General features: G+C 38.9%; 1 protein-coding gene across 1 annotated transcript in view; it reads left to right on the top strand.

Annotated features, from left to right (window-relative positions):
* Positions 1-24,745, top strand: part of LOC126234984 (uncharacterized) — a 187,844-nt gene that overhangs the window by 19,629 nt on the left and 143,470 nt on the right. The window contains exon 3 of the mRNA XM_049943723.1: positions 13,163-13,403. Within this exon, the coding sequence (XP_049799680.1) occupies positions 13,163-13,403 (241 nt within the window). The remainder of the gene's footprint in view (positions 1-13,162; positions 13,404-24,745) is intronic.

Below are 24,745 nucleotides of genomic sequence, written 5' to 3' on the forward strand. Positions count from 1 at the left end.
AGGTGGAGAATCCGGTAAGCGTAGAACAAACACTATATCCTTGATGAATCCCCAAAAGAAAATGTCAAGATGTGTTAGAGCCAGTGAACATGGGTGAGATGCAATTGGCCCACCTCAGCCCGTCTGCTTACCAGGAAAGGAGACATTTAGGGTATCCCAGACGTCAGAGAGGCACTGTGGTAATGCACCATCTTCAATTAACTCTACGTTTTGTTCTTATTCATCAACGTCAGTATGGCGGATCAAATTGTCTTCCAGCCTATCTAAATACACTACTTCACTGATAGTTTTCTCATCTAAAAAGGAAAGTCAATATACTTTTGTCCTCGTCAGTGCACAAAACACAATACATTCTGAGCTATCACGTTCATGTTTCTGGGATTTCCTTCGATTTACAATGCCCCAAATAGAACAGCTCTGTTTATCAACTAGAAGTCTTCATTAAAGATAATCTTTCCTATGAAATCATCTTCATCCAATCGATGCAACATTTAAATACGAAAGTCACTACGAGTCTACAATTATCATTTACTTTTTGCACTATTATAAACTTGTGTCATTTGAAGTGCAATAATTCTCTTAAGACACTCCAAACAGTCATGAGTTGGACGACAGGATTATCGAGAAGATTCGCGGGTCGATTTTATAGGACTGTTCCCAAAGCTTTGCCTCACTTGCTCTACGACGTCATGATACGCATGGGGATGGCCTAATGATTTGTTATATCTTACCGAACATCCAGTTTCAGTACAACACTTGGCCACTCGTAAATCGTAGGCGTACTGAAATGTTTTTTACCATTGCCTCTACAAAAATTTCGTTACATAGTTGTTGGGGACTTAGCCTGTTGAAACCAAAGCACATAGTGACCACACTAAGAACTACTGAAGTCTGCCATTTTTGCTGCAGCTGCTGCTAGCGCTCGCAGTGGCGCGATTCGAAAGTCGCGTACTACGTAAGTCAAAACTGTTTTCCTTCAAAATGACACAAGACTAACGTTAGTCATCAATAGTTCTTAGCGTGGTCACTATGTGCTTTGGTTTCAACAGGCTAAGTCCCCAACAACTATATAACGAAATTTTTGTAGAGACAATGGTAAAGATCATTTCAGTAAGCTTACGATTTACGAGTGGCCAAGTGTTGTACTGAAACTGGATGTTCGGTAAGATATAACAAATCATTAGGCCATCCCCATGCGTATCATGACGTCATAGAGCAAGTGAGGCAAAGCTTTGGGAACAGTCCTATAAAATCGACCGCGAATCTTCTCGATAATCCTGTCGTCCAACACATGACTGTTTGGAGTGTCTTAAGAGAATTATAGCACTTCAAATGACACAAGTTTATAATAGTGCAAACGTAATATTTCGCGGCGACATTGTTGAATAATTGCTTCTCGGATTACTTGTCGCGTCAGACTTGAATTCTATGAAAGGCCTCCGCGAATTCCTGCGTTACCATCGTCTGAACAGTGCTCCTGTTTGTTTGGTACTCCATTTAGTTGGTCGAATTAAATCATGAGACACGAATTCACTGAACTTCCATATGCTGCCAGAAATTATGTCGGTATGAATGACGGAGGAACATTGTTAGCAATTTCGATTACGTTAAATGGCGCGTTATTAAGCTGTTTTCTGTGGTCAGTTTCAGCATCAAGCGCCCGTCTCCACGCACCACTTAGCTGTTGCATGTTCTGAGTTCAACAGCTTCTTTGATGACAGAATTCCAGTAGGAAGTGGCATGGAATAATATTTCCGTACCATCAAACGTAAGCGTATGTTTGTCCATAAGGCTGTGATCGACACCAGATTTGTCGAAATTGCGTATTTAATGTGGTGACTAGCGTTCTGAAACGGTTCGTATTGAATATAGTACCATGTATATTCATCAGTCAATACGATTTCAGAACTTCGTACAGAGCACCGTCTCCACAATAAATATCGCGATTTCGGCAAACCTCCTGTAGCCGAATCAAGCCTTATGACGAAACCGATGATGTATTATCCCTTTCATCTTCCTACTGGAGTTGTCTGATGAAATAAACCATTGGCTTACGGGCGTTCCGCTACTTCGTGACGTCGAAAGACGAATGAGCACATCGATAACGGAAAGTTAAACGCAAATCTGCCTTCCTTTCTTTGTCACGTTGATAAGAAGCCTCAGCTGCTGGAACAATGCTTCTTCTATAGCTTACCAATTTTCTATGAGTTCCTATTGTATGAATACGTAATCAGCTTAAATGTGAAATCCTGTCTTCGCTGAAAGCGAAAGAATCTAATAAATCGCAACGTCCGCGGGGATAAAATTGGTAAGATTCTTCGGACAACTGCTGCGAACTGGTTAGAAAAGAATAGAAAATTGCACTGCGATTCCTTTTATTGCTCCCACTATCCGCTTCATCTATTCCGCTATAAGATTTACTCTGGAACGAGCTAAAAAATCTATAGTAATTTCACTGAAACGGATTAAAGAAGTATATATTGCAATTAATGCTCGCCAAACACCCATACCCCAGCGTACGAAACAAATGAGACTTTTCGCTCGTAACCACTGTTCGAGTGTTTCCTTTTCATTATTTGAAGGACAAATAAAAATAATTTCGTCACATCGCCGACAGCGAGTAAAATTATTACGGATCCAAGCGACCTCGGTGCATCTGCAGTGTAGCATAAATACTTCACTACGCCAGAGGCACTATTTATTCTCTTGCATAAAACAGATACATGCAGCTTATTGGTTGTATTAATATCTTGTATGTGATTTCATTTAAAGATACACTGCACATTCCCGGAACTCTTCCAACAAATTTCTGCCTTCTGTTAGTCCCTTCACCATTTATTTTACGTGACCTTAATATTACCGATAAACATTTATATTTTATAATGTGATTCAGATATTCTCAAATAGCCTCGTGATGGGATACTCTCCAGTTCGTTTTCTGTGTTATAGGTAACATTTGGTACTCATTAATTTACAGTTGTCTTTACTGAGAGAGTTTTCATCATTTTCCATCTTAGCCAACATGTACAACATATCAAATCGTACTATATTTGGCGTACACTTTCGAAAGGTAGTAATCGTCAGAAGGAAATAAAGTTTGCCCTTTTGAATGTGACCTTTCCGTAGTAATCCATCGTATGACGAGAATGGTAAATATCCTCTTTAACTTAAAGAAGAAAGTTAATTGAAGAGATAATGCCGCAGTTACACATAATGCAGAGAGTTGTGGAATTAACCGAATTATTTTGCTACTTACTTTCCTAACAGGTAGAAAGTTATGATTCAGTAACACGACAAGGACTATATGATATTTATCTTGTATTAATACTAACTATACTTCATATATAACTGCGTAAGCACCAACTACTTTTCTACCTTTAAAAGTAGTTACGAAGAAATTCATTGATCAGATTTTGACGTGGACTGCAGTAATAAAGTCAGTAGTTTCAGTTCCACGTTACTAAATACTAGATAAAAAGTTATATTTTACGTGGTACGAGTTAACAAGGAGAATTTAAATTTAAGAATGAGCGTTTGGAAGGAATTGAAACAGTAGCTCTACACCTTAACCTGAGTCAGTCGTAAAGTTAAGAAAGAGAAAGGATTGACAGTGCTGATGAGTAAGGTGACGGAAGATGCAAGTTAAATGTCAGATTTGTGTAAATCGTTGCTTGTGCGAATTACGCCACGAGGGACACGCTCTTGAGTGAGATTAGAGAATCTAGTGTTCTAGCTGCCACAATAGAGACGGCTGGAGTACGGTACATACTTGCGCTGTGCGTCACCACTGCAGTTTTAGTCTGAAGCTTAAGCTGCAGTTACTCAGCCATCGATTGAAAATAAATTTACACAGCTGAGTGGAGAAGTAGTAAGATAAAACAACATATTTAAGAATCTGCACTTAAGCAAGAGGACGAACACGACAAATAATCCACAGATACGGGACTCTATAGTTTCACGAAGTTCCGATAGGTGGCAGCGCTGTACGTAGCCTTCCGAATGGCATCTCTAACGGAGGTACATTCCAAGCATGGAGCTGTCGCTGGGTTTCTTTTGACGGAGAACCAGACCATCGCAGATATTCATAGGCGTTTGTATAATATCTGCGGAGACCTGACAGTGAAAAAAAGCACGGTGAGCGTTGGACGAGGTATGTTTCATCATCGCAGCAAGGTGTCGCAACCTGTCCGATCTCCGGCGTGCCAGCCTGTCACACACAGCTTTGACTCCTGCAAAGTTGGACGGTGCGGACACTCTCATTCGACTGATCACAATCAAACACCTCGGGGCTCAGCTGCACATGTCACACAAGTTTGCGCACCCGAGAGGGGCTCAGAAAATTTGACTGGACTGTTCTTCCTCACCCATCCTACAGCCCTGGTGTGACACCTGCCGACCGCCGTACGTTTGGTCCAGTGAAGGATGCTCTCCACGGGAAGCAGTACTTGGATGATGGGGAAGTTGTTGATGCAGCAAGACATTGGCTCTGACGTCCACCATTAGAGAGGTACCGTGCGAGCCTACAGGCCTTCTCAATAAGATGGCGTAGGACCGACTCATTGAACGGACATTTAATTAAAGATCTTTAAGATCACCTATGGTACAGGACTTTCCCATTATGTCCAACGCTGGGGTGCTATTAAAATGTCGGAGAGCCGAGGCAGTAGTGGCATTGTAAGGGAAAATAAGCAGAAGATAATGAATTTGTTTTGGGGAGGGCTCTCAAATTGGGTAGTTCTTGCAACGCTGTTAACGAGCGTGCTGTGCTGGTGTAATGATTAGCATTTGTGCCTAGCAAGCCAACAGACCTGGTTTCGAGTCCTGGGTGTAGCAAAAACTTTAATTAATTTTTTTGCTTCGATCATTATCGTAGAACCAACCCGCTTCCACAAAAAAGTGTTGCTTCAATTATTGAACGCCCTTAGTATAAAGGGTAAGTCTTTTATTAGGAATGTATGTGATACGAACAACGCACTAAAATACCAGACTGCTGAACACTTCAGAGCGTTTATAGCGCAGATCTGGACTTCAGTGCTGGGAAAGGAAATTCCCAGACAGACTGATTTGACAAACAGATATTGTATTATACGATTCAAGGGTAATCGAGTATCAAGTGTAAAGGGGGAGACTTTCTCTTAAAGCTGGGCTACAACATTATATTTTTACATAAGAGTGAAGCAACACAATTAAAGTGGTCAGCAGTACTTTCGGGCAATAGGTAAATTCACACACATTACACTCTGAATAAATGTCGTCACTGACACTATGTGTCAGAAGTAGTGTCATGCAAAAGAGCCGATCAGTGTTTAATTACACTGATGTCCATTAAGATTTCAGCGTCATGACGGCGGCGTGCAACAGACGTTGTATGGCACGAAGTGTATTAAATGCTTGAATATGCAGAACTAAGCATTTAATCACAATAGCACCTAGTAGGTAGCAGCAAGTAGAAGTATGAAAGAAAAGATTACATATTGGATTTCTTTCTCACTGAATAAACCGCTTCACTGTCTGGAACGAGATCTACCGGAATTCGGCAGAGTGGTCTCTCAAGGCAACACTTCGTCGTGTCACGATGTTTCTACTCGTGTCGGTCGCGGTCCCACGCCAGCAAGTGAAAATGGACTCAATGCGTTCAGGAGGAACATTCTTGACGCCAGTCACGTGATGTACCATCAGTGATCTTTGTATGTCCACGTTTGTACAAGATGGTGATTGGGCGTCGGTTGGTCAATTTGAAGTAAACAGGAGTACGCCTTCAGCCGTAAATTTTGAACCTTTTATCAAGCTACCGGTTTCCATGTTACATTACATCGTCATCTGGCCCACGCATAAACAGCAATACAGTAGGGTGACAAAAGCCAATGCACGCTTCCTAATATCGTGTAGGACTTCCTTTCGCTCGGCATAGAGCAGTATCACGACTTGGCATGGACTCAACAAGTTGTTGGGAGTCCCCTGCAGAAATAATGAGCCGTCCATAACTGCGAAAGGGCACAATTTTATGCACGTAGGGACCTCTCGATTATATACCATAAATGTTGATTAGATTCACATCGGGTGACCGGGGTGCCAAATCATTCGCTCGAATTGTCCAGCATGTTCTTGAAGCCAATTGCGAACAACTGTGGCCCAGTCACATGCCGCATTCGCATCCATTAAACTCCAATCGTTGTTTGCGAACATGAAGTGGATGAATCATTACAAATCCTCTTCATGTAGACATAACCACTGCCAGTCAATAATCGGTTCAGTGGGACCAAAGAAGCCAGTCTGTTCCATGGAAATACATGTCACACCATTAGGGTGCCACTGTCCAAACGGATACGTTCGTCGTACGTCCAACAGTGATTTCTGTGGGTATTTCACGCAGTATTGCTTCTCTGTTAGCACTGACTATTCTACGCAGACGCCGCTGCTCTCAATCGTTAAATAAAGGCGTTAGGTCACTGCGTTGTCCGCGGTAAGAGCTAATGCTTGTAATTTGGTATTCTCGACACGCTCATGATGCTGTGAAGCTCGGAATATTGAATTCCCTAACGATTTCCGAATCAGAATATGCCGTATGTCTAGCTCGAACTACCATCCCGTTTCAGAGTCTGATAATTCCCGTCGTGGGGCCTTAATGACGTCAGGAAAAGTTTTCACATGAATCAAATGAGTCCGTTAACGCACTGGCCTTTTTTTACCTTTTGTACGCTGTACTACCGACACCTGTATACCGCTGTCCCACGACTTTTTTCACCTCAATGTGCAAACAAGCCTAACAATCAACGCAAAGGAATAGTTTGGGACAAGTAAATGTTGCCAATGGGGCATATACGAGTAAGTCTTATAAGAATCAATTAATATAATAAGGAAGTTAACATGAAATACTTGCCAAATTCAATTTAACCAAAGCAAAGTGTCCACCAATGTGGATGTGATAATTAGGAACATTAAAGTTGAATCCATACAAATTACTTAATAGTATAAGCAAAGAGGTATACATTGTGCCCGCAACATAAAAACTATACCATAACAAGAATCAGCACATATCATTTAGAAGTTAACAGAGAAAAAAAAGTCTCCTACACAATAATAAAATAATTTCTAACACTCTGCTATAGGTAATTGAAATGAACTTACAGAACGTAACAAAACTAACGAAACATGTAAAAGACGAATAGGCAAAATCACGAATAAAATCATACCTAGGTAAAAAGTAGGGTCTATGTTCAGTAAGTGAATAAACCACTTGTGGGCAGGTAGGTACTAGATGAAGTTGAAATTGCTTGTGCATGAAATGAGTATCTGAGTGTAGGGAATAACACTATTATACAACATAAAATTGGGGGGAAGAAGAATAATGATGTATGCGAGTTGAATGGAAGAGTAGACTAAGAAGACAGCAAAATGATCATTTAATCTAAAGAAGAAAACAAATTTGAAAACTGTATCGAAAACCAGACAACCGTGAAGCAGAATGACTATCTATATCTACGTCTCTACATTGCGAATCACTGAGGCATGCTCGGCAGAGGATACGTCCCACTTTCTCTCGTTCTGTTCTCGAATGGAGTGTGAGTAAAATGATTGTTAAATGCTTTTATATGTACTGTAATTAGCCTCATATTATCCTTATAATCCTTTTGGGTGGGATATGTATGGGGTTTCAGTACAAGTATGTACGAGTGTTACGGAAATGGCCCTAAGTAGAAAAGAATACAACGTTTGCTGTATTGACTATTGCGAAAATAATTATAGATACTAATAGAAAGACGAAAAGTAATATATAAAATTATAAAACAGTAAATGTTTGGTAAGACTCCATAATGTGAATTATTTCAAATGTTGAAACTTAAAAATGGATTCGTGACTTATTACGATTAATAATGTTAATAAATAAAAATGTACAGTTGAGTGTAACCATAATTTATATTTTTATCAGTAGAGAGGTAATGTATGACACGTGAAACGTGAACACGATCGTAAGTTACCACAACTCTGTAAAAATCAATCTGTATGGATAACACTATGTAACATTCCAACACATGCAAAAATCTACATGATGAGACGCAGCCAGGAAAGAACTGAACGAAAAACATCTATGTATTGTGTAACAACACTTAAAGGGAAGTCTGCACGTCACCCACAATACACTGTGATTAAAACATACAAAATATTAAAAGTGCAAAACTTCAAAACTCAAAACTCACGTAAAACTGAAAGATAAATGAAAGATATACGAGTAGTACTATAGTACCATGCTAGAAATAAACCATAAGTGTACCAGTGAGCAGGTTCGGATTAAAGGAATAGTGATTATGCATGGAGAAAGAAAACATGTAATATCAGTCAAATAGTTGTCCATACTTAGAAAGATCTTAAATTCATCAAAGACATTAAAGTGAATGGAGATACATTTCTACATGGTACTATAACCCAACAGCTGATGATGAAATGAAAGAAGTGCGGGTTCGTTCAATAAGAATATTACAAATATAATTTAACTAACAGTCTGTATGCACGAAGGCTACAACACGTATCTGAGGACACAGAAACGTAAGTTATACCATATGAAGTAGCGTTCTATAAAAACTACCAGGACAAGTGTATAAAAGATCTACATGCAACAGAAAATAATATGGAACTCTTGTAAATAAAATGCATGATGTAGTGGAATGAATAAACTAGTGATAAAATAAGAATATGAATTTTATAACACAATGTAGAATACCTAACATATATCACGTATCGAGCCATGGATTATGCCAAGAAGATAGAGAAGTACACTGTGATAAAAATCATGGGATAGTGATATGCACTTATACAGGTGCGTACACAAGTTGTAAAAGGCTAGTACATTAGAGAACCTAATTGTCATTTGCACTGAGGTGTTTCATGTGAAACGGTTTCCCGATGTGATTATTGTCACACAGCGGGAATTGTCGCAAATGGAAAGCAAAATGGTAGTTGGACGTAGACGAATAGGACATTCCACTTCGGAATTCGTTAGAGAATCGAATATTCCACAGTGTCAAGAGTGTACCGAAAATACCAAATTTCAGACAATAACTCTCACCACAAACGCTGACAGTCTTCACTTAACAACCGAATGCAGCGGCATTTACGCAGGATTGTCAGTGCTAACAGACAAGCAACAGTGCTTCAAACAACCGCAGAAATCAGTGTGGGGTGTAGGACGAACGTGTGCGTTTGGTTAGCAAGCCGAAATTTGGCCTTCATGGGCTGTTGCAGCAGAGGGCATATGCGAGTGGCTCTGCTAACAGCACATCATTTGCAGCGCCTCTCCTGGACTCGTGACCATATCAGTCCATTGACTCCAGATTTCAGACGGTATGGGCTGACGGTAGGGTTCGAATGTGGCGCAGAACCACGAGCCATGTAGCCAAGTTGCCAACAAGGCACTGAGCAAGGTGGTGGTGTTTCCATAATGGTGTGGGCTGAGTTTACACGCACTGGACTGTGTACTCTGGTCCAACTGCACCGATCACTGACTGGAAATGGTTGTGTTCCACTACTTGGAGACCATCTGAAATCTTTCAAGAACTTCATGTTCCCAATTTTTTATAGATAAAAGTGGGCCATGTCACAGGGCCACAACTGTTCGCAATTGGTTTGAAAAACATTCTGGTCCATTTGAGCGAATGATTTGGCTACCATCGAACATTTAAGGAACAATCGAAAGGTCACTTCGTGCAAAACATTCTGCATCGGCAACAGTTCCGCAATAATGGACGGCTGTAGAGGCAGCATGGTTGAATATTTCTGCAGGAGACTTCCAATGATACGTTGAGCTCATGCCACGTCGATTGCTGCGCCACGCCGGCCAAAAGGAGGTCCGACACGATTTTAGAAGGTATTGCACGACTTTTATCATCTCAGTGTAAGACGATGTAATGTAACACCTAAACCGGGGACTTAATAAAGAGTTAAAAATTTACGGCTGAGGATATACTGCTTTTTACCTTGGTTGAGGAAGTGTGCTTGTTTACAGCGAGACATCCTCACGTGGAGTGCGATGACATCTAGAGTTCCGCCGAGTCTCAGACTGGCGACCATCGCTGTGCCTTCCTTTGACGGGCAGCAGAGAGAGGTTTGGTGACAGTGGTGCGCCAAACAACAGAACTGGACGCAGTAGTGGCACCCTCCGTCTTTTCAGGCGGACCACGATTATGCGTACAGTATCACGAAGGACATACCAGAGTGAGGAAGCACCGAAGAGAACAAATTTTGGCGTATTATATTCTTCATCGTTATACGATGCTAACACCTGTCATGATGGTACGATATTTGCCACTGTGTACTCAACGCGGTCACGTCTCGTATGTACAGGAGGCAAACTGGCGAGCATATGATACATTTCTAACTTCTTACTGTCTGTGGCTCTGACCTGTATTCGAGTTTTCGTGAGGTTATCTATCAACAAGATAACGGAAGTCCTCATGTTGTTATCCTCTCCTACTTCGACACAGGGATTACCTTTGTCCTGGCCACCACCTTCTTTCTTCACATCTAGGACTCACAGAAATGGAATGGCCACACACAGGAACGTCGCCAATACCCCGCCGCCGGCCGGTGTGGCCGAGCGGTTCTAGGCGCTTCAGTCTGGAACCGCGCGACCGCTACGGTCGCAGGTTCCAATCATGCCTCGGGCATGGATGTGTGTGATGTCCTTAGGTTAGTTAGGTTTAAGTAGTTCTAAGTTCTAGTAGGGACTGATGAACTCAGATGTGAAGTTCCATAGTGGTCACAGCCATTTGAACCATTTCAATAGCCCGCCGCTAAGAATGGCGGACTGTTCACAGGGTTGAAGTAGCATGGAATGTTGTCCGTCAGGCAGCTCAGTTCGACTGGATGCTTAGCCAGGTCAAGTCCATTGCTGCTCCTAGAGACGGCTGCTTTGTGAGCTAAATTTCACACCATCTTTTTCCGCAAATCACTTACAAATATATTCTTTCTACTATACTCTATAAGCACGACATATAAACTTTCGTCGTTTGCTATCCTTCCTGCTTCCTGGTGTCGCAGTTGTAACGACAAACAATGCGTTATGCTATACAGGACATTTAATTATACACATCTACCGTGTGACAGCGTTCCATTTGTAAGAACACAGGAGTGCGTACTGCCTGTGTATCGGGCACAATTTGTAACGTTTCTGCCGCTCCGCCAATGCCATCAGTTAGCTTTCCTGTGTAATAATCACCCTCTTGTTTTCATGATTTCTTGAAGGTGTACACTTACTGTGCCTACCTTTAGTTCCTTGCTTATCGTTACGATGATATTTAGTATCACCTTCAGACCGCTAACTGTCACTAACAAAATTTGTTCAGCGGTGGTCAAACTAGAAAAAATCACTACGTGTCCTATGAAACCTGCAAAGCAAAGTTTGAGTGTGATTTTCTCTGCTGTCGGGCAGAGTTTAACGTTGGCGATTGCTTTGCTTCTGTGAATAGACATGACTCTAAAAGGGATAAAATAATTTGCCTACAGTATCCGCTAATGTGTCATCACATGATATCATGTGTACCTGCGCGTAGCTTCGCTATTCTGGTGCATCATGCACTCAATTTATGGTGTTTATTCGATGTTCTGAATGAGAATACCTAAATTCATAAACTCTGTTCGTGTTCTCGTGTCCTTGGTGCTTCCAACTTCGTACTTATCATGTAATTCTGCTGATATATATTTGCCAGCTTGGAACAGGAAGAGAACAAATATAAACTTAACTGTTCATTCCACATCGTCTGAAGTATATTAACTTTTACTGTGGGACGCCATGTTGTAATCTCTAGGAAATTCATTTCTGATACTTCTTTTTTTTTATAAGCTTTTGTTTAGTATTACAACGTTTCTATTTGTTTACATTCGTATTTCCGTATTGGTAAATACAACCACGTACACGCAGTTTTGCAGATTTGAAAGGTGATAAAAGAATTACTTATTTAAAAAAAATTGTGAGTGAGTTTAAATACTTTTTTCACATATTTCTTGACCAATCGTGCACATTAATGTTCATTTATAAAAAAAAAATGCAGAATGAAACCGTTGTAGTATTATATTTCCGGAGGTCTGCAAATTTCATTTTTGTTTTCTCTGCCTGTTCATCAGAAAACTCTATTCAATTTTAGGATTTATAAGAAAACAAGAATTACGGCAACTTCTCGAGTTAGTCGAAATTGACGATTCTGTTTTCTTTCCAGTAATTTTTATTCCGATTTGCGGCTGCAAAACATCTTATTCCGGTTTCTCCAAGAAATACGCTATACACAGCTGCATATGCGAAATCTTCTATCTTTCGAAATTTGTCCACAACGTAATAAGAATTTTGCATATTTCTGGGAGATAATATTGTGCAATACAAATTAATTATCCTATAAATTCCATTTTACATGAGTTACTAAAAATGTCACGTATTTCAAATATTTTCCGAAGTTACGTTATTGTTCACGATATCTATTTATTAACTAGATAGAAAATTGTTATTATGTTTCGAAAAACGTACTCCGCTTTCCATAAATACATTTGCATTGTAGAAAAAGCCAAACATTTATGGTCTTACACATACGACATATTTCAGAGTTTCAGGAGTTAATTACATAATTAGTTAATACAAGCATGTTATTAATTTTATCCTAACGTTTTAGTAACTATGAAAGGATGCAGTTTTGTTTCAAGTGTTCACTATTGAAAACAAGAAGTCAGTGCAATTATTATTTTGAACTATTACCGTTTCTGTAACATACTGGAAGCCGTACAGTTGTGGTTGAGCATATACTGTATTAGGAGAGACTAATGCTAGCACAGTATGTAATTTTCATTCATAACTACATGAGTGATCCTGACGTAAGAGAAGGAAAGAGCGACATTACAATGCCTCTAAACACCAATTTCGTTTCCTCTGCCAATAAATCAGATGTCTATCCGCATTTCACTTGCGGCCGTTAATTCATCATTTAACATTATTTAATTGTGTATATATATATATATATTTAATAACCTGTTTGGTACTTTTCTAATTCCTGTTAAAATTATTCTATTTCTTTCTAATTCCTTGGGTGAACAGGAAGACTAGATGTAGAGCCGTAAAATATTCATTTCTGTTAATGTGCGATGATAATGATAACCTCGATAAAGATACTTTTATATCTTACAGGTTTTTGACACATCGACCCCAGCTGCATTTCGGCAAGTCGTCTTACAAACATTACCAACTCTTGCACTGCTCCCCGGAATGAGTTTCTTTTCCAATCACGTAAGGGAATTTTTCGACAGAATTGCAACAGAAACCTACCAGTACAGAGAAAAACATAATGTTCTTCGCGATGACGTGGTTCACTTGTTGATGACGCTGAGACAGGAAGGGAAGCTAACTACAGAGGAAGGAGAATGCATAGGTGAGTAGTTGACCTCTGCGTCTCTTACTTGGTGGCTAGGACACCTTTGAAAGTTATCTATTGTCTTTATTAAATGAACCATTATCATTACTGCCTTATGCCCTTTAGTAAAGATTTCACTTCAAGAGAGGAAATGTGTAACTCGTCAGGGTCAAGCAACTGTATTGCATAGTTTCATTTTTCGCCTGATTTCGAAAGCGTACAGCCGTGAAAATAAAATCTGCTTCCACACTTTGTTGCTCCATTCTGTGCATTTTGAGATACTTGAACACTTTTTGGCATACTGTCCACTAGGTGATTCAGACTTTTCTGCTCAAGCCGTCTCCACTCTTACATTGTGGCACTCTTGATGTCATCCAATGTGTGTTTACGTTTTCTGGATGACGGACTGCTGTTTTCAGGTCCCAAGCATGCTGGAGAGGCCTGATGCCAGAAAGATACCGCGTGCCATTACATCATTCTGTTCGTTTAATTTTTGCTTCCTAAAGAACAGTGTGCGAAGTGGGATCGGTTTCCAAGTGCTCTATCGTCGTGAAACGAACGCATCGTAGGCAAGTTGACTGTGAGACTGCTTAAGTGGTTGGAGCTCCCTGTCCAAACTGGTTGGATCTTCCTGTCCAGGTGATACGTGATCCTGAATACCTTCTACAGTGATGGCGAAGTCCGGATGTCCTTGTGCGATACTGGTCCAAAACAGATGCATCCACGCCCTTCTGAATACATGTGATTGCGTCCTTGAGACGTGCCAATGGGCACTCTTCATACTCTTCTATGAGGGTCACCAGTCATCAGACAGTTCCTGCATGACGCCATTGGTCCATGTTCCATTCCAGTTATCTCCACACTCATCTACTTGGCCAACGACGCCGTTGGGAAAATCCACTGACGTTCACCATGGGCTCCTAATGGCCATGTTGATCGAGTGAGTAGTGTCCAGACTGTCCTGACACAGTCTCAAGAGAGTCCAGGACGGTTGAGCACAGTTCTGTTGCAAAGATACTTTGTGGCTAATCTTAAGTGTTTTTTGTCTCATGATAGTGGTTGAGTGCTCAACTTTCCGTGACGACAACGCTGCTGGTTGTAAAGTACCAATGATCCTACGGTGTAGGATGCAAATGACAATTAGATTTCTGTTGACAGACCGAAAGAGCGTGCACAAGTATTCATCTTGAGGCTGAAGATCTAGTGTCCGTGTTTGCTTGCAAATAAATTCGTTTTTGCATGGAATCCTCCTTCAGCAAGTAATTTTTTTCTTTTTCACCCAGACATGATTCGTTGAAGTTTCGGCATCATAAGGGGTTTGCGTTTATTTTATTTTTATCAAACAACAGGAAAATTTCTCTTTACTATATGTACATACACAAAACTGAGTTTTTAAGAATGTGCCCACGAATTGCAAAATAGGAAATACTATTTACGTATGCTTTGTGGCCACAGTAGTTTTCTATGTTTTGCGTTACAGTTCTGTTGCCTTGTCAACTGCAGCCATAGAGAACATAGAATATAGTCTTTTAGCTCCAAATTTTACGACTTGTAATTGTTATGGTAAACATTGTTTCATTCTGTGTGTAAGAGTGTGTGTCTCTGCGTATTTGTGTGTGTGTGTGTGTTTATGCATGAAAAGACTGCACTTTTTAGACTTTTACGCCACTGTCTACAAAACCATGAAAATAAGATGGCGAACAGGGAATCTGTTGTGGGAGAGTTCTGAATATTTGAGAGGATTATCTGACACTGAGAGGGTGTTTGTTGGAAATTTGAAGGGGGGGGGGGGGGGAGAGTGTGCATGTGTAGGTTTAGGTCCGCACGCTCACACGCGCGTGTGAGCGTATGTGTGTGTGTTTACCTTCAACAATGACTTCGTGTATTGCGTAGTTTTCCTCAGTTATGTTTTGTTTCTGTTGATGCCTGTTGCTTTTTGTTTCATATGTATTAGACGTTCTACGAATTCAGAATGGTGGGTGTTACGTTTTAGTCCCCTTCTGTAATCTGTGTGCCTAATACTGAAATATCTGGTCGCTGTCCACTATAAATTCAACTGCAGTTCTGGCATGTCAGTTGGTAAATACGAGATGTATTTGTCTGTGTTGGTATAGGTTGTCGTTGGTTTTCTGTGTATTATGTTATATTTAATGTAAGATAGTTTTTAGTCGTTGTTTGTTCAGTATGTTGCCTACCCTGTGGCCTGTTTCCTATACGTGAGAGTGTACCATTTGCTTGTTAGTTATGATATTCATTGTTCATATTTGTGTGTGTTGTGTGTGTTTTGTACATGTTTGTTTTCTGCATGTCTATATTCTGTCTGTCTGTGCTGGTATGTTTATGATGATCTGTTTGTTTTGGTCTGCTAGGTGACCCTTCAATTTTTAATTTCGTGATTTAATTTGTCTATAACGTTTGTGTGCATCCAGTCTTCATTTTTGTAGTTGTCTTTACTGAGTGAGGTACACAAGCCCCATTGTACAGTTCACGACTGGAAACACAGTGCATATCAGATAGACATGACCCTACAACCATGTATACAATTCCACAGTCAACGTTTCTACATGTTTCAAGACCTAGTCCTAGTGCACCATGTGAACTACACTACTTAACAAAAGCTTGGAATAATATCTTAAAATGTAATCTACGACACAAGAGGTCTCACTAACGCACTTCGTGCGTTATTCAAACTAGAGCCCATATGCTGGATAATGTTTACTAATGACATGTGTAACCTCCCCGCAGAAAATATGAAATGAAAATTAGAATGAACCACACAATAATATTAATTAAATAATGAACCATGAACGAAATGTAACCTCCTAACAGAAATATTAATATCTGGTAAATTTTATAAGGACAGTAGCGCTGACCTTCGGCCCTGTATTCTGAATAAAAAAACAAAAAGTTCTTACCTCAATAAAACTGCAATTATATCTGCTCTTAATTATACATTCTTCGACACAGCTTCGTGCAATGCTGCCCTATATATTTTTTTTTATTTTTGGAAGCAATGATAATGCATTGGAAAAATTCTTTAAATTGAAATGAATACTTTTCTTTAAAAGAGCTGGCCTATATATATATATATATATATATATATATATATATATATATATATAATTTTTTTTTGGATTCTTGAAAGGAGTGACGATCCATTGGAAATGTTCTTTAAATTGAAATGAATGTTTTTCTTTAAAAGAGTTACTTTATAAAAAAATTATTATTGGAGCAATTTTTTTAAACAAATTAATTACAATTAACATACATTATTAAATATGCGCAATGCTGCTTCTTTACCTTCTACAACAATACTCATCCTCCAGAGTCCTGACCAGAGTCGTGAGCAGAGCATACAGCCGACGCATGCCGACTCCCGCAGACTACTACTGTCCACTCGCTACTAAAGCCGACCGACGACTACTGTCGACTGACTACGACAGACTACTACTACTGTCGACCCGCGCAGACTAGCGCAGACTCGCGACAAGCAACAACTAACAATAAACTACTCTCTGGTCAGAGATTCTGTCATGCCTCGCCCATCGCCAGCGAAGCATACGCCTTACATAACCCTCCACTGGGGGGGAAAAATTTAGCAGCGATAGTGAGTCAATTGGACTTGCCATGAGCAACAGATTTTTCTTAATTAACTAACTTTACAATCACAGAATATATACATATATATAGGTGCAGAACATGAAATAAAATATAGTGCACGCGCACTGAGTACAGAACATATCAAGCAAAGACAAAATGTATACACAATGAGTACAAATGAAATGACATAAAGTGCACACGCACTGTAGTTCAGAATATATCAGCAAATCACAAAATGCAATGAGTACAAATCATGTTAACAAAATGACGAAAGTGCACACGCACTGTAGTACAAAACATATCTGGGAATCACAAAATGTATACGTAATGAGTACAAATCATATTAACAAATGGCATAAAGTGCACACGCACTGTAAAACTCTCTAATATTTTTACAACAAATAAACATAATGAGTACAAATCATATTGACAAATGACAAAAGTGCACACTCACTGAAGTTCAGAACATATCAAGTAAAGACAAAATGTATACACAATGAGTACAAAACATATTAACAAATGGCAAAAGTGCACACGCACTGTAGTTCAGAACATATCAGCAAATCACAAAATGTATAAGCAATGAATACAAATCATGTTAACAAAATGACGAAAGTGCACACGCACTGTAATACAGAACATATCTGGGAATCACAAAATGTATACGTAATGAGTACAAATCATATTAACAAATGGCATAGAGTGCACACGCACTGTAAAACTCTCTTGCATTTTTTTACAACAAATAAACAAATCAAGGAGTGAAATAAAGTGTACATGCACTATAGAAGTCTTTAGTATTTTTAGGGCAACTGATCTTGTTAACAAATTAAAGAAAGTGCACACGCACTGTATATGTCTTTATCATTTTACAAGAATTAGGAAAGGAATGGGAAGGATTGCGTCATGGTTGTAGCACTTTAGGTTGCCCACAGCTGCACTGAAAGTCCATATCTTTCTACAGAAGCACAACACCAAGTGAGACAATCTGAAGCTCTTTTCCTTGAAGTATTAATCAGTGTAGCCAAGACACTGAAATGTCGTAATAATATTCCATGCTACTTCGAATTAACAGGTAGTGAAATGTGTATAAAAAATATATATGTTCTCTAGCTGTCCTTTCCAAAACCTTCAGTCATCATACCATGCGATATAAGACATACTGTCAAAACGAACTGCAGCAAATACAAAATAACTACATAGCATCTCTTAACTAACAGTAAATATATAAACTTCATCATTATCATCATCTGTAAAGAAAAACTTCAATAATTCATATTACCATAACTATATTATTATCATCACCTGTAAAGAAAAACTTCATTATCCATAGTAGCATACTCTTCATCATTATTCATCATCATTCATTATCATCTGCAAAAAAAATCACTTCATTATTCATTATACAACTATTCCTTATTTCTAGCATATTTCATCACTAAAACTAAGATGTGCAGTTCTGTCTGACAGCCTGCATCAATCGCCTCGTATTCTGAAAGAAAAAATTAGTTAAGACTGCTATCATACGATGTGTATAGTATATTCTTGTTAATGCTTGTTAATTCTGATCCATTTACTCTTCATCACGAGGTATTGCATCCTCTTTCGTTCATTCCGAAGGAGAAATTCCCATTTCTGCTTAATTTATTTCGTTTACACGTTATTTCTTTCTGAAAATGATGAACAAAGATTAATGTCTTGCATTTAATTCATATACCCATTAGATGAAAACTGCGTATAGAAGCTCAAATTTACTACACCTACCTTTTCCTCTGTTGGATAAATAGTGAGTACGTACTAATATCTTCTGTCCAATGTGAAAGTCACGGCGTATACAAACCTGTTTTTGCTGTCTTCTCCGGCGCTCTGCGGCACGTTTGATGTTGTTCAGCGCAATGTCAATTATTTCATGGTGTCGTAGTCTACGAGATGTAGGAAATGTTACTAATTCTTTAATTTTGTTAGGTGGTTCAACATTTTTCAGTATAACAGACGGAGATAGCATAGTAGATTCATTCGGTATGGAATTAATTACATCTTGGAATGAGAGTATGTGTGTGTCCCAATCAATATGTTTTTTATGGCAGTATATTCTACACAGTTTACCAAATTCTTTCATTAATCGTTCACAAGGGTTCGAAGAAGCATGGTACCTGGATATATACATCGGAGAAATGTTTCTAGCTCGTAACATACGTGTCCATATAGCAGATCGAAACTGTGATCCATTGTCGGAAATTACTTTCAACACATGCCCTACATGAAATAGAAAATGTTTTACAAATGCTTTCGAAACAGTTTTAGCAGTAGCTTTGCGTAACGGAGTGAAGGTAGCAAATTTTGAAGTAAGTTCGACAGCGACAAAGATGTCGCAAAAACCTCTGTTAGTTCTGGGAATCGGACCGAAAACGTCTACAGCGGCCATATGTCTTAATTTAACAGGTACAATGGGATGTAATGGAGGAATATGTGAAGTCGTGTCTGATCTAGCTTTCTGGCAGATTTTACATGACGCTAAAACTCGTCGAATACGTTTCTCCATGTTGGTAAAATAACAGTTCTGTCTCAGTATAAGAAAACATTTTCTAGCTCCGTAATGTGCGTAACTTAAATGAGTATACCAGATTAATTTGTTAACAAGTTCGTCAGGAATGCATAATAACCAATTGTTGCTGTCAGGATGAGAGCGGCGAAACAGATTATTATTGCGTACAGTGTAGTGGTTTCTAATGGTATCATTATTCCTATCTTGCCAAAGGTGTTTAATTTCTTTCCACACGTTGTCTTTATTCTGCTCTTGTGCTATGTCTTGTAATGACGACGAAATGAAATTTTCAAATGCAACTTGTTGAATGTACATGACGCTGAAATTTGCTTTGCAGAAGTTGGTTACGATGTCTTGCTGATTGTTGTTAAGAGAACGGGATAGTGCGTCTGCTACTATATTTTGTATGCCGGGAATGTGAACAATTGTAAAATTAAATTCCTGCAAATAAAGTTTCCATCTACTTAATCTGTCGTGTGTAAATTTAGCCGAAAGTAAAAATTGTATCGCTCTGTGGTCTGTGTAAACGGTTGTATGTCTTCCATAAAGAAAATGCCTAAATCTGGTAAAAGCCCATACAACACATAATGTTTCAAGTTCTGTAACAGAATAATTTCGTTCAGCAGGTGACAGAATGCGACTTGCAAAAGCGATGTTTTTAATTACTGTAGAACCATCTTCTTCAATTATTTCCTGAAAAATGTGTACGCCTAAAGCGGTGTTAGAACTGTCGGTGGCAATAGAAAAATTTCTGGTAAGATCTGGGTGTGATAAAAGTGGTGCATTCAACAAGGCTTCTTTCAAATAACATTCTCGTGAACAAGATTCTGCGTGTCAAAACTATTGCTTGCGTTACTTGAATATGCAACCTGTACTGTATCTAGTCAAATTCTATCTGACGTGCTATTATTTTCAGGAGAATGCTGTGGCATTTCCACTATTTGAACTGTTCTGTTATTTCTTCCAGACATATTACGTTCGGGATGATATCTACTGTCTGGTTCATTCATGATAATATGTTATTGCTGATGTTCTTGCTGCTGATAAGATCGACTGTTATTAAATGTACGCTGAAAATTGTGCTCATTATTTTTACGTCTCTCATGATAGTCATTTCTATACAGCGCATTGTGATAGGAATTGAAATGATGTGTTTTCTGTATGTACTGATTTCCTTGTTGCTGTGCGTTACTATTTGTTGAAGCTAATGCTATACGTGCACGCGGCGAACCATTAAAGCTTGGTTGACCTTGTGCATTACATTGTTGGTTATGTATGCTAACCGGCTGGTTTTGTTGCTGTTCCGGTGAAAAACCACTATTGTTACTAAAATGTGGTTCCTGTTGCTGATAATTTTACACATACTGATGGTTAAATTTTCGTCTGTTATTAAAGATTACGCTGGTAGTTGTCATTTCGGGAGTGTCTAATGAAAAATTGTCACTTTCGGTAAAAACTTGTCATATCGGATTTTCTTTACACTTTTCTTAATACTAGGTAGAGCAATAGTTGAAGAGCTGTTTTGATAGATATAAAGGATAGTAGAAGAGAAGGCAGCAGTGCAGAAAACTGAAGATGAAACAGCACGACTACGGTTCGGCGCCCTGTGCACACTACGGCACATACTCATTAAAGCGTAATGAATCCCCTGAGGTCAATTACGCGCTGCAAGTAAACTTTAGCTTCTGCGTTACAGGCAATGGCGGTAAAATTTCAGAAGTAAATTGCTGTATCCATGCTAATTCTAGTTTCTGCATTACAGGCCAAGCTGGTGAAAGTACAAAAATAAATCGACGTATTCAGTTCAATGCGTGTACCTGTGCTCTGTCATTTTCAAATACCTTAGATTTTTTTACACATACAAATTGCTTATAATCAACGTTATCGTCTCTGAATTTGAGAACACATTCAGGTTCGTGTGAGAATTTGTTTGTCTGTGTCATTTCGGATTTTAAGTCCCGTATTCTCTGTAAATTACCTAAATTATACTTACTATGTAAGTGTGCCAAATGATTGGAATGTGCCGTATGCTGTAACGTGTTATTAACTGAAATATTTTTTATCTCTGTCACTTCGTGTTGTAAAGTTGACAATTTTCTACGCAATGTATTATTAGACGAATCTATCTCACTGATTGTCTGCTGTAAATTTTGGAATTCAGGTGTTTGATTAAACGAAATCGGTGAAGTATCGTCTGATTTGCTGTCATTATTACTTTCAATAACGTCAATATGACTGGCCAATTCACCATATTTTTCAGTCAGTATTTATTCCTGATTATCGTTTTTAGTGTCAGTTGCATTAATTTGTTTTTGTATTTTACGTGTGGTTTTGTTCAATTTCTTAACATCAGCTTAGATGACATCGGAATCCTGTGTTAGTTCTAATTGTTCGAGTCTGTCGGCCACTGTTTGAAAGTCTACTGTGTGTGTATCTGTTTTTGATTTAAGATCGGAAATTTCATCACGCAATTCGGTGTTCAACTGTTTGATGGTATTAATTTCGTCTGATACAGTAGCAATATTGTTGTCTACGTATGTTTTTGCTTTCGTAAACAATTTGCGTTTATCTTCCTGTCTCTGTGCGGTAATTGTTTCCATAACTTGTCGCTTTACTTTATTCTGTTCCTGTATAAATTTACGGAAACGCGTTTCACTGTATTGCAGGTGATGATTAAAACGTTCGTCAATTTGACTGTTCTGTTGGTCGAATTTCGCGTCTACTTTTGCATCCAGTGTGCGCGAAAGTTCTGCTGTCATTAATTTAAACTCGTCGCGTAACTGTGTTGGTTTTTCAGAGCATTGTTTACCGACAGCACTAATTTCGTCTCTAAGTGATTCTGTTGCAGCTGTTTGCATATCCCTTAATTCTTGGGCAACAGATCTAATTTCATCACTACTTTTCCTAGCACAAGCCTAAATTTCCTCACGTAATTGTTCCTTAGTATCATGACACTGTGCGGCAACAGCTGCAATCTGTTCAGTAAGCTGTCTGGAATTGTTGTCTGATTTTTCATTAAGGGCGTCTTGTTTTTCATTGAGTTGTTTGAAATTGTAATCTTGTTCTTTTTTCGATTGTTTAAGACTTTCATTAATTTGTTTAACATTTTCATTATTTTCATTAAGTTGTTGTTTGACATTTTCGTTAAGTTGTACCATTAATGCTATGACTCGGTCCATGCCAAAATTTGCTACTGTATTCTCTGTACTGTGTAATGGTGTATCTGCTTTTTTCGCGTTTTCTGTAAGCATTTTGTCATTCTGTAATTCTTGAAAAGGTTTGCCAATCGGATGTGCACTGTTAGTTACTACACTGATTACACTGTTCATTTTCATTAAAAGAAATTGTCTGTTCATTACGTAAATTTTGCAAACCGGGTGTGTCAAGCTGGGCAGTGTTCATTGTAACAGAACGTCCCACGTCATCCATTGTCGTTAAATTGACAGAGGACACAATTGAATTCGTCTGGTCATCACTAGGATCAAAATCAACATTAGTGGTCAGCACACACTGATGGTCTGTAATTGAAGGATTGTCATCATTACACTGCGTGTCGCAAGTACTATCGGTCAAGTTATTTAAGTCGGCTATTTCACTCATTATACATCGCGATGTACTGTTAACAGTTTTTCGTGGCATTTTTCACAACTCAAAATTATTCACAAGTGAAACAAAGACGATGCAAAATGCAACAAACACAAATACAACAAAGAGCAAAAAAATTGCCGATAATCAGTGAAAGAAAGAGTGACAAATTAGTAAATGCTTTGCGCCATATGCAAACTACGTTTAAGTAATTAAGAGCAGATATATGACTAGTTATCAGAAAAATTCACAAAGAAATACGATCCTGGCAGGGTCGCCAAGTGTAACCTCCCCGCAGAAAATATGGAATGAAAATTGAGAATGAACCACACAATAATATTAATTAAATAATGAACCATGAACGAAATGTAACCTCCTAACAGAAATAATAATATCTGGTAAATTTTATAAGGACAGCAGCGCTGACCTTCGGCCCTGTATTCTGAATAAAAAAGCAAAAAATTCTTACCTCAATAAAACAGCAATTATATCTGCTCTTAATTATACATTCGTCGACACAGCTTCGTGCAATGCTGCCCTATATATTTTTTTTATTTTTGGAAGCAATGATAATGCATTGGAAAAATTCTTTAAATTGAAATGAATACTTTTCTTTAAAAGATCTGGCCTATATATATATATATATATATATATATATATATATATATATATATATATATATATAATTTTTTTTGGATTCTTGAAAGGAGTGACGATCCATTGGAAATGTTCTTTAAATTGAAATGAATGTTTTTCTTTAAAAGAGTTACTTTATAAAAAAAATATTGTTGGAGCAATTTTTTTTAAACAAATTAATTACAATTAACATACATTATTAAATATGCGCAATGCTGCTTCTTTACCTTCTACAACAATACTCATCCTCCAGAGTCCTGACCAGAGTCGCGAGCAGAGCATACAGCCGACGCATGCCGACTCCCGCAGACTACTACTGTCCACTCGCTACTAAAGCCGACCGACGACTACTGTCGACTGACTGCGACAGACTACTACTACTGTCGACTCGCGCAGACTAGCGCAGACTCGCGACAAGCAAAAACTAACAATAAACTACTCTCTGGTCAGAGATTTTGTCATGCCTCGCCCATCGCCGGCGAAGCATACGCCTTACACATGGTTCAAATGGCTCTGAGCACTATGGGACTTAACAGCTATGGTCATCAGTCCCCTAGAACGTAGAACTACTTAACCCTAACTAACCTAAGGACATCACGCAACACCCAGTCATCAGGAGGCAGAGAAAATCCCTGACGCCGCCGGGAATCGAATCCGGGAACACGGGCGCGGGAAGCGAGAACGCTACCGCACGACCACGAGCTGCGGACTACTAATAACATGCTTTGTGGCCATTCTCCAATCATGTAAACATACCGCAGCCGCAATTGCACACAAAGAGAAATCCAGTGTCAACAATAGCTTCATTCAGTTTGTGTTCAGCACTGCAGCGACATGCCACTTACAGGCATGCAGCACTCCGGTAGAGTCAGGATATGGAGTTTACTTTGAGTAGGTCATGCACAGAGTAGTATATCTAAGGTGTGTAGAAAGTACAGAGAGCCGAGAAATGTAAACGATACCCTTCGCAGTGGTCGTCCTCGTATGACAGCAC

This window comes from Schistocerca nitens, chromosome 2 (genome assembly GCF_023898315.1).
Source record: "Schistocerca nitens isolate TAMUIC-IGC-003100 chromosome 2, iqSchNite1.1, whole genome shotgun sequence".
Classification (NCBI taxonomy): domain Eukaryota; kingdom Metazoa; phylum Arthropoda; class Insecta; order Orthoptera; family Acrididae; genus Schistocerca; species Schistocerca nitens.